This window comes from Lissotriton vulgaris, chromosome 6 (assembly GCF_964263255.1).
Source record: "Lissotriton vulgaris chromosome 6, aLisVul1.2, whole genome shotgun sequence".
Taxonomy (NCBI): Eukaryota; Metazoa; Chordata; class Amphibia; order Caudata; family Salamandridae; genus Lissotriton; species Lissotriton vulgaris.
Window position 1 is genome coordinate 1,522,846,330 of NC_141694.1, and position 12,037 is coordinate 1,522,858,366.

The 12,037-nt window shown below is 42.3% G+C and overlaps 1 protein-coding gene across 2 annotated transcripts in view; it reads right to left on the reverse strand.

Annotated features, from left to right (window-relative positions):
• Positions 1-12,037, reverse strand: part of TMX4 (thioredoxin related transmembrane protein 4) — a 378,667-nt gene that overhangs the window by 259,996 nt on the left and 106,634 nt on the right. For both annotated transcript variants that reach the window (XM_086927695.1, XM_086927694.1), the window contains exon 3: positions 2,994-3,039. In XM_086927695.1, the coding sequence (XP_086783821.1) occupies positions 2,994-3,039 (46 nt within the window). The remainder of the gene's footprint in view (positions 1-2,993; positions 3,040-12,037) is intronic.

Consider the following 12,037-nt stretch of genomic DNA (forward strand, 5'->3'; position numbering starts at 1 on the left):
GAAGGGGCGGAAGGAGTTGTCGGTTCATTCGCCTTTATTTTTATGTGTACAGTGTGCTGCTTTGTGTATTATGTAGTTACATACTGTGCTAGTTCCAATACTGTTGTTGTACTATACATGTACTATCTTATACATATACCCTGGCTTTTATGAGCTGCCTGCCTCACACCATCAAATGATAACTGTCGCAAACAGTAGTGTTCTTGTTTGTAAAATGCAATAAACTATTTTTCTGCGTCTCTAAATTTATTTATTTCTTTATTTGCTGAGTTTTATATAGCGCTGGCTAGACCCTGAGGTATCAGAGCGCTTTACATGAAGAATGAGCAAATTACAAAATTAACACCAGGTTACCTTCTTTGGCACTTTGATATACTCTTGTACTGCTCTCAGCCCTCAAATGTGCAATTGCTAATTCACTTTGAATGAAAGGTCATCAGTTATAGCCAGTGCAATGATCAAAATTTAACAAATCATATATTGTGATGTTTTAAATGTAGATTTCGTATACAGTGGAACTGTGAATCATAACAAATCACTTTTTAGTTACACCATAGTAGATTGTGATTTGGAAACTGCAATTCGTTAAACCTTGCAAAGTCTGAATCACAAAAAATATTAGTGCATTTGGAGCTAGGTTCCTTGTAAACATTACCTTTGGGAATATATAGTCAAAAACAATTTTACTTTTGACTCTGTTTATGAAGCTTATATAAATATATGCTGCTCATGTAGTTACAACTTTCTGTATTACTGTTACTTCATTCAAAGTTAAAACGACTTTAATGCACAGCTTGAAAATTCAAAGATTCAGATCTGGTTCACCTTTGTCTTCTTAGTTCTGTTTAACTTAACCCTTCTGCTTGGCCTGAATTTTCTGTGACCCATTTCTTAAGTCAACATCAACGTTTTATTTGGCCTTTCTTACTAGGGACTATTCTTCTGAAAGTCTTATTGTTTGGTCTATTAATATGTCTTGTCAGAGAGATTGCCTTTACCTTAATAGGACTTACCTATGTTGCCCAATGAAGCAGTACACATCCTGAATTCTGCAAATGTCCTGCATACTATAAGTACCTTTTATTACCCCACTAAGGAAGCTTCACACTGCCTGATAGCCACCAGCAAGTGGTACTCAAACTATAGATGGAGAGGTATCAAACATATAGGTGACAATATATGATTCTGCACACAGGTACACATTTGCACAGTCACACCACCTCCTGCCTTACAAACGTACACATACACACACAAAATTCTCCCCACCAGAGGCAAGAATTGTCTAACCAAAATTATGTACATGTTCTGGTTTGTTTTGTTTTTTGGCGGTAAACTTCTCTAAAGCATTTCATTCCTCCTGCCCTTTGTCTCATTTGTATTGACTTATCACTTTTCAAATTCTTGTCAAGCAAATTCAGACAGAAAAAACGACATTATTCTGAATATGCTTCCACCAATCCTTCACTTTTTGTATTGACAAATCATGTTGTTAGTTCTATCACAAGAAACTAGATTGGCAGACTTTTCAGTACTCTTTCTGGCAACTTGATTCAGACACCTCTGACAAGTGGTAACTGTACCTTTCCTTAATTCCCATGTCTTTCTTATCATTCTCACACTTCCTTATCATCAACAATGTAAGAAATGTCCCCTTTTCTGAAGCATACTAGATATATTCTTTAATGTGTTGTTAGTGTCACATGACAACATACCGTGTGCAGCTATTGGTGGCAGTAAGGATACACTAGTTATGTTTAACCCTGCACCCCAAGTAATCCGTTTAATCATTTTCATCCTTTGGCTAAAAGAGATTATAACGGTCAAAAAAGTAAACTCTCTTTTCAGTGCCTTTCTTGTCCAACTGCATCAGTACTATAGAACAGAGGCACATCATGAAAACATGTCCCAAAAACGACAACACTATTTTCATACTGGATATGTTTCTCAATCACGTCTACCCATCATAAAAGATATACAACCATATTCATTGCAACATTGCAGGTTATGTCCTATTTCTACTGCTGAAAATTCTGACTCTATTACACTCTAACTAATCACTTTACTTTCAGGCATCAACACTCTCCGTTTTGAATATTTCACACCAACGGGCCCTTTATTAGGCAGTCTAATCAAGCATTTGTTGACCTAGGGAGGCAGAACCATTGCTCTACTCTCAACAACACTTCTCCCCGCATATTCATTTTATCCTTGCTTGACCTGAAGTACAATCACTCTTCTTTCATTTTCCTCCTATCAGTCTATCTTGTATATGCATGCTTCATGACTTGAAATTGAAATTAATTTCCCCTTTATCTCCTCCCATAAAAATGCAATTTACACGAACTACCTAAGTCTGAGAGTTATCCCATCCAACCTCTCCAATTTAACCTTCCCAAGGTGAACAGGAAAACAGTCTGCCTATGGTATTTTTCACTCCAGATGTGTACTTTCTCCTCAAATAAATTCGTTACAATCACCATCTGCGTAAACTGGTGTTCAAGAAAATAGCCGTACTGGCTATGGTCTGTTGTAGGTAAACTTATTTCCCACAGGTAAGTACCAAATTTGTGTGTGTAGACTGCTGAAGCTTCAGTGTTTATTGTAAATAGCTTCACTTTGTGTCCCTTCAACACGTTGGAGGTGAACCCCACAATTATCTCTTTCACTTAGCCAACTCACCACAGCCCACAACTGGTACTCAATGGCATCTGTAGTCACTGTGGTATTAACCTGGAAATCAGAATGTTCTAACTTTGGTGCTATCTAATGATATCATATTTTTGTAGACACTATCCAGCCAAGAGAGACACTACTCCTTTATTTTGGCGTTTCTCGTGTGAAAAAGATATGTATAGGAATTTGTATGTGGTTCACATAAAAGTAGCCAAAAGGTAGTGAAAATATGGACTTCACATCATCTTGTACAAAATTAATATTTCCTCATCATAGTGTAAAAGGAGCAATGCAATTTGAAACAGAAATGAATCACTTACTGGAAAATGGTTGGTAGAGTCGTTACAAAAAAGCGTCCACTCAAACCTAGGGTTAAATGAAAGGCAGTGGTCACATAAACAGACAAATGTAGGTATAAATATCAGAATAAGTGCATAAGGTATATTCTATACTTTTAACAACTGAGCTTAATACCAAGAGAAAAGTGATACTTACTGGGAACTACAGTGCTCCAATGCTGGCATATTTCATAGATTCATATGCTTGAATTATTTTACAGTAACTTGTAGAAAATCTTTGGAGGGCTTTTTAATAACGGCCACAGAACGCACAAATGTTAATGGTTTAATACATATAAAGCCAGTCATTATATCACCCACAAGGCACCAAGTGAGGAATGAAGCTCCACAGCCGTCAGAGGGTTTTATAGTTCAGACCTTAAGACCATTTTACAAATATTCCACAACCATTTTTGAAGGAAGACCTAGGTTGTGCACTCACTGCCTCTGAACCTATCAGAGGTTTCATGTGAAGGGGATCAAAAATAGTGGGAGATGAATCTGTTCACCACTCCAACTGGTTTGTTACCCATCTGCCACACTGAAGAGTACTGTTTTTAAGTTCTAAACAAAGCAATGGTCATTTGAATTGCCAAGTAGATTGTTAGTAGCACCAGTGTCTAGGAGGCACAAGTAAATTGCATAAGCTTCTTGTGGCAAAAAAAATAAAAAAATGTCACCTACATTGCTTGGATTCTTTTTTAATTTCAACAGGGGTATTTAGATTGTTGTTATTGAAATAAATAAAATATTTTGTGGGGCGGGTCCTAAGATGGCTACTCTTGGTTGATGCTTTTCAGTAGCAACCCATCTTTTTCACTTGTTCTGGCTTCAGGATCAGTGGTTGTGGTGGGTGAAGTTATGTGACTGTAGGAGGTAACATTTCAGCTCAGATTTGTACCAAGTTTCAGGACGTTATGTCACAGGCTTTAAATACCTGGTTGGGGTTCACTCTGGAGTGGGGAGTTAGGAGTGGCATTAGTGGTGGCAAACTACACAACTGTGTGTCCTCAAGAATGAGAGACTAGAGGTGGCTGGTGTGTCACTGGTTTTGTAGTCCGTCTGAGAAAAGTGGATGGAGAGAAGTTCAGATTTACAGTTGGGTGGGACCACAAGAAACAATGTTACCTATGAGGAGAGCCTAGGAAATATATCAAAACCTTTCCTCCAAAGCCCTAAGATCACACTGAGCATGGTATCAGCAGTAGCGGCAGTCCTGGGCCCCTGGCATTGCAACCAGTGGCAGACCAGACGGAAATAAGGAAGAGCAGAGTCCCATTGGCCTGGTGCAATGTAGCTCTACATGATTACCAGCAAGAGTTATCCACTCAAGGAGACATTTGGACCTGATGCTGAGTGAAGAAAGCAAACATGGCAGTGTAAAAAAAACGGAAACGGATTTTTTTCAATTTGCATAAGGACAGAGCAATGACAGAAAGGCCCACTGATGACTGAGGAGAGCTCACAAACAGTGCATACCTGCTGTTGAGCTCAATCTCTAACCTGAAAACCAAACTGCAGGATAAAATTGGCGTTGTTGACTATTTGGTCCAAACTGTGGAAAAGCAATTGTGAGCCTCATTGAAAGTGTGTTAACAATTGAACAGAGGACTGGGTTAGTGGATAGGAGGATACATGCCATGGAACAACTGACAGCTGCAAATACTACTGAGATGAAAGAAATGTTGTCCTTTAAATTTCATACCAATGAGGCCTTCTGAGTTGAGGTTGGAGATACTGGACAAATTGCACAAAAGTGCTAATCTCAGATAACTGAGAATGTCTGAGGAGGTTTCGAGTGGAGCTCTCCATGAATGTCTGAAGAATTGTTTTTGTGACCTTTTGGGCATTTTAGAGGGTGAGATCACCTTAAAGATCAGGAACGCCTGTAGACTTCCCGCAAGGCATGCAGGTTGCATTCTGTGGCAGCTGTGGGGTGGTGATCATGGTGGTGCATTCACAGAACATGAGACATCAGATCATTCAACAGAAAATGTGGGAAAATGTAGTGAAGATGGGAGAAGTATACTTTTGTTCTTCCCGGACATATGTGTTAGTGCCCTGAAAGGTAAATAGGAGCTGCTGGAGATTAAAAAAGGGAAATGGAACAGAAAGGTTTGGCAGCTGTGGTGGAGGTTTGAATCAGGCTGTGAGTAGAACACAAGGGGAAGAGATATGTCTTAATGCAGTTGGACTCAGTTGTAGCTTTCATAGAAGGCCTGCTCCTTGATAATCAGTGATTTTCTGAATACGGGTTCTTGTCCCTGGTGGATGACAGTGCTCTAGGGGAGTCAGGGAGGATGTTAGGTTTAAGGTGCTAGTTTCGGGTACTCCCCAGGAGGGGTAGAGGTAGGGTGGGATTAGGCTAGTCTTAGAGATATTATTGGTAGTCACAATCGTTTTCCTGCTTCCCTTCCTTACCCCTTTCCCTGCAAGATGGCTGCAGTTGAAGAAACAAGAGTTGACATTTGGACATAGACATATTTAGAACATTGGAATTTCAGAGTTGCTCTACCATTATATATTTATATAGATGTGGTATGTATATGCACCTGGCATTGATTACAAAGATACAGGATGATGTCACTCGCTGAAATGTACCCTGGATCTATATGTAAATGCCAATATTAATCTATGAATATTATTTCTGACACCAATAAAACAGACTTTATCATAAAAAATAGCAATTGTTTCAAAAGCATGAGACAATGCAGCAAGCTGTTGTGTTGCAGAGAATGTGTATCCCTCAAGATTCCATGGGACCTATAAGGATTATTTACTTACCTGTAATCCTAGTTCTCTTTCAGGGGTATCCTCATCAAAGTCATAAGCACATGAATAATCCCTCCTATGCGCAGGACCCCGGAAAACATATTTTATATATATATGTAGCTCTACATATATGTATATATACATATATAAACATACAATGCAGTCTTCTCTGGAAAAGCTGAACAATACAGTAATAGAAATCTTTGCACATAAAACATTCCAATAAAGCAGGGAGAAAGAAAAACCTTTGAAAACTGCTTTAATATACAGTAGAAAAGGTAATCCTGTAAGGAAAGTGAAAGCATTGTCAGCACATAGGCTGCATTGTGTAGAAAAACTATAGAGTAGAAAGCTGAAAAGCTAACTCACATAACAGTAACATAAAACTGGCACTGTGCCTTTAAGGTAGCCATGACCCCTACCTCCCATCATGCCTCAGGGGTGACAATTAGATCAGTTGTTCTTTGCTGAGAACCGCAGACCATTTAAAAAAACAGATATATATATATTTCACATGACTACTTGCCCGTGGAGGCGGTGGGTTGCTTATGACTTTGATGAGGATACCCCTGGAAGAGAACTAGGATTACAGGTAAGTAACTAATCCATCTCTTCCAGGGGATCCTCATCAATAGTCATGCGCACATAAATAGAATAGCAAGCCATCCTCTCATCCTGCGGTCGTGTAGACAGAGAACTATTCAGACATAAGAAAACCCACCATTATGCAAACACAGACTCCGAAATCTCAACACTGGAACAGATTCCGCAAGGAAGCTTGGCCCACTTGGGTATCTGCTCTGGAGTCTGAATATAGGCAGTAATGCCTGGTAAATGTGTGAACCGATTTTCAAGTTGCTGCTTTGCAATTCTCAGCCATCGGTACATTATGTAAGAAAGCTACTGTTGCCGCTTTGCCCCTAATTGAGTGAGCCTTCGGGGTAGCGACAAAGGTTTATTTGCCAACTGGTAAGATAACTTTATACAAGAGACTATCCATCTTGCGAAGGTTCATTTAGAAGCACCAAAACCTGTTCGGACCAAACCATAGTTTACAAACAATTGGTCAGACTTTCTCACAGATTTCGTAGCTTCCAAGGAAAACCTGAGAACCCTCTTGAGTTCTAGCGAATGCAGAGCTCTCTCCGCTGGTGACGTAGGATTTGGAAAGAAAGAGGGCAAAGAAATCGTCTGATTTAGATGGAACTCCGACACAACCTTAGGTAGAAAGGAAGGGTGGGTTCGCATCACCACTCTATTATGGTGGAAAACTGTATAGAGTTCTTTAGATGATAACACCTGAATTTCACTAACTCTTTGTGCATAAGTAATTGCCACCAGGAACACCACCTTCCATGAAAGGTCCTGCAGAGATGCTTTATGAATGGGCTCAAAGGGAGAGCCCATCAACTTGGACAAAACCACGTTCAACTCCCAAGGTGGAGAAGTAGGTCTCACAGGAGGGTAAACCTTCTTTAGCCCCTGTAGGAAATCTTTAACCACCTGAAGCTGAAAAAAGGAAGGTTGGTTAAGAGACTTACAATAAGCCATAATGGTTGCCAAATGTACCTTTATAGAAGAATATTTTGATCCAGACTTGGCCAAATAGAGCAAGTATGGTAGGATGACTTCCTCTTGACCAGTAACTGGACTCCAACCCTTCTGAACACACCATAAATAAAAACTCTTCCACTTCATAGAGTATGAGGTTCTTGTGGAAGGCCTCTTTGACTCCTGTAGAATGTCAATGCAGTCCGAAGGAAGGTTTAGATGTCCATACTGCAGGACTTCAGGAGCCATACTGTCAGGCTGAGTGAGGGGAGGCTGGGATGGAAGCCTCCGATGCGGACGAATTTACAGTTGGAAGAGATCTGGATACCACCACTGACGAGGCCAGTCCGGTGCTATTAATATAAATTTCATCCTGGATCTCAGGAGCTTTGCCTTCTGAATGAGAGGGAGGGGTGGAAAGGCGTATACAAATGTCCCTGACCAGTTTATCAAAAGTGCATTCCCCCTAGTTCCTGTTTGGTAAAACCTAGATGCGAAGGCGTGGCATTTTTTGTTGTCTTCGTCTGCGAAGAGGTCGATGCTGGGATGACCCAACTGCTGGAAAATGTCTTCTAACACGTCGTTGTTGAGCACCCAGTCTTCTTGCTCTTGGAAGTGACGACTTAGGGAGTCCGCTCGAACATTCTGCTCTCCTAGCAAATGGACTGCCATGATCAATAGGTTCCTGGCTAGCAGCCAGTGCCATATCGCTTGTGCTTCGAGAGACAGAGGACGAGAACATGTTCCACCTTGCTTGCTTGAATAGTAAATGGTGGTTGTGTTGTCCGTTTGAAACAATATTGATTCTGACTGAATGGCTGGTTGAAAAGCCTTGAGGGCCAAGTGAACTGGCCGCAGTTCGAGCATGTTGATATGGTAAGTCTGCTTGTTAGGGGTCCATATCCCCTGCATGATCAGAGATTGCACAGGCAGAGGCTTATGAAAAGGAACTCCCACCATGAGATGGATGGATTTCTTCGCCATGGGGATAGCAGAATCCGGTCGTTCCACTGATCTGAGGACTGATTCCTTTTGTCTTCCAGGTACTGCTGAAGTGGCCTCATCCTCAACCTGGCGTTGAGTAAGAGGAAAATGCTGGAGGCCATTGAGCGAGCAGAGAAGCCACTAGTCTCATTGATGACTGAGGAGCTTGAAGAATTATGTTGCCTTTGATCTTCATTGATGACAGTCTTTCCACCAAAGGAAACACTTTTCCTTGGGCAGAGTCGATAGTGGGCCTCCAGATAGTGGATTAATTGGGTTGGTTGGAGAATTAACTTGTCTAGATTGACATGCAGCCCCAAACGTTGAAGAGGTTTCAGACACATGCGAAGATGTTCCTGTACCAAATGAGGAGATGATTCTTTTAGCAGCCAATCGTCTAGGTATGGATAGACGTGTAGGCCTTGATGATGTAAGAAGGCCGCTACTACTGCCTGCATTTGGTGAACACCTTTGGAGCTGACTTTAGTCCAAAGGGCAAGACCTTGAACTGATAATGGTCCTTCCTTACAGTGAAACGTAGTAACTTGCGATGCCGTGCTGTGATCGGGATGTGGAAATATGCATCCTGAGATCCACTGAGCACATCCAATCGCCTTTCTTTAAGTGCCGGAAGATTTGATGAAGAGATAGCATCCGAAATTTTTCTTTTTTGATGCTTTTTTAAAAAAAAACGCAGATCTAAGATGGGTCTGAACTTGTTCGGCTGGTCTTTTTTCCGGACCAGGAAGTATCTGGAATAGATTCCTTTCCCTCTCTGCATTGGTGCAACTTCTTCTATTGCTTCACTTCCTGACGCAGTAGTTCCAAATGATGTTGTCTGATTTTAATCGGAGAATAGAGTTTTGGAGACTTGCAAAAACGTAGCGCGTATCCATTGACTAGTATATTTTGCACCCATTGATCTTTTATTATTCTGCGCCACTCTTGCGCGTAGTGTGTTATACTTTCTTCCGCTGGAGTGCGCAACGGTGCTGGAGGAAGCTTTGACTCATTGCTTCCCCCCTGCTTTGGATGTGGAGGATGATTGCTGCTGGCGTCATCCTCTTCATCTGGATGAGCGTTGGCTTTGATATTGGGATTTCCCTTGCTTGTTTTGTGACCATTGAGGGGTTTGAACCCTCTGCTGGTTACCCTTGCGATTGTACGGCCTGTAACGCTTCTTGAATTTTTTCTTTTTTTCAAAGCCCACTGCCTTCAAAGTGTCCAATTCCGCCTTCATCCTTCCCATCTCCTCGTCTGTATGGGCGCCAAACAGAGAGGTACCAGAGAAGGGCAGATTCCATATGCGCTGTTGGGCATCAGACTTCAATGCAGTGAGACGCAACCAAGAGGAACAGCGTGCACAAACGCCATGCGCATAAGAATGAGCGCTAGAGATACTCCAACAGCTGCCATGCTTATCACTTGGTTAGACACCAACGCCCCTTCTTGGATCATTTCTGAGAAGTCCTGCTGGTCTTCCTTTGGGAGATTCTCTTTTAATCTATCCAAAGAGTCCCACAGGGATCTGTCGTATAGCCCCAAGTTGGAAACTTGTAGGGTTGAAGCAGCTAAACTAACAGGCTTTCCTCCACCAAGAGTCTTGGGCTTTACTGTCCTTATCAGGAGGAACGGCGGACGAAGAAGCCACTCAATGTGTTTTCTTCGCTGCTGCGATTATCACTGAGTCAGGGAGAGGATCAGATCTCAGAAAAAGAGGATCCGACGCTGCCAGCTTGTATTTCTTTAAGATCCGTGCAGGAGCTGCTTTGGCTGATGCTAGGGCAAGAAAAACATCCATCACTGGTTCAATTACTCCCGGTACCAAGGGGAGCAATGGTCTCAACACCGATCTTTGGAGCAGCGTTTCAAAGATAACGGACGTGATCCTTTGAGTTGTGGCCATGGTTATGCCCAACTTCTGTGCCCCTCTGGATAACACATCGTGGAAAGTGTTCACATCGTCAATGGGTGACACTCTGCTGGGTGGACTATCTGTGAGGGTGGATAATCCCTCTAAGATGAGTGCGTTGATGATGACGAGCAAGATGGTGTACATCGCCTTTTACGATGGCCATGTACAGACCTTCGATCAGGTGACCTGCCCCGGCGCTCTCTGATGCGTGTGTTAGGCGATTTGTCTGCTTCCGGCACCAAGCGCTGCGAAGGAAATCCATGCAAAGGGCTTGAGTACTCAGCCGCCATTCTTGCTTCACCCGCTGATGCTGACCAACATAAATGTAGGGGTTGCAGCCACCTGGGAGAGAGGTGAATCGAAGGAGATTTCTGTCTCCTCGGAAGAATTCTTGAAGGAGAACCTGCAGGTCGTCTGGACTGCACAGAAACACTGCGAGACAAAGTAATTGTCTGTGGGAAACTTCGGGTGAAATGCGAAGAGGCCCGATGGGTTCTTGAGTGCGACCTCCATCATGAAGAGCGATGAGACGTCTGCCTTGACGTTGATCTGCTCTGCGTCACCATAATGGGCGAGACTCTGGCTTCCGAACGTCTCTTCGACTTTGATCTTGAATGCCTCGTTGTTGCATGACGTGATGCCGAATGCCTGGAGCCTCTAGATCTTGCCCTTGAGGAAGAGCATGCCTGCAATTTCCCCAATGACCTGTTCGACGTAGAAACCCTTCTCGACATCGAACGATCCATCAACGTCGAATTTCTTGGTCTCGACGTCGAATGTGAAATCAAAGGGGATCTAGTCCTCGACGTCGAACGCCGCACTGATGCCGACGGAGGAGATGGTACCTGTCTCGACGTCGAACGTCGCCTCGAATATGTCGACGGTGACGTATGCTTCGACGCCGGTCACTGATGGTCCCGCAACGGTGGAGCTTGACTCAACGTCGACAATCACCTGGTTGATGTCAACGGAGTTCTACACTTTGACGTCGATCGCCGGTGACTCTGCGACGACGGACTACTAAATTGCCAAGTGCATGAATCCAGAGGTTCGAACAGACATTCATCAAATTAGATTAAAATAACTGATAACGGAACACTTCAGAATAAATACAAGCAAAGTTAATAAAAAACAGTTGAGATCCACATAACAAATGCACTAAGAATCAGCAAAATGTAATATCTTTAGAACTTTACTACGCGATATACCCAGGCAAATATTCAGCATAACTAGCTATAAGAATCACTTACTGCCAGGAAGCTTGCATACATAGTACAACCACATCCAGATGGTATACCAACTGTCCTGGGTTTCTGCTAAAGGGGTGGGTGTAAAGATCGAGTGATTTGAACAACAATTTATCACTTCTGAGTAAAATAATTGATATCAAAAGGCTTCATTATTAAACTAGTGGGCCTAAGTCAAACTTGTCTGAATCATCCTAAACTTTACCATATTTCCAGTCTTGAGAACTCAATGCCATTTAAAATAATTCTGGTACAGTTCTTTACCACCAAGCCATATCTATTAAAACATTATGCATAATCCTTCCACAGGAGGCACCTTCAGCGCAAAGCTTGTTCTTGACCCTCTCTGTTTTTCTTTAATGTGTGTGCTGTGTGGGACTTAATTGATCTAGCTTTTCCACTCTAGATGGTGCCCCTTGTTAATCAAAACACAAAAAGAGCAGACCAGGTCAAGGGATGGCGTGTACTCATGACGGAGACCGTGATATAGTCAGGTGTGTGTGTGTCAGCAAATGTCATTGCATAACTGGAGCTCAGATAGTAGCTATCTATCCGTC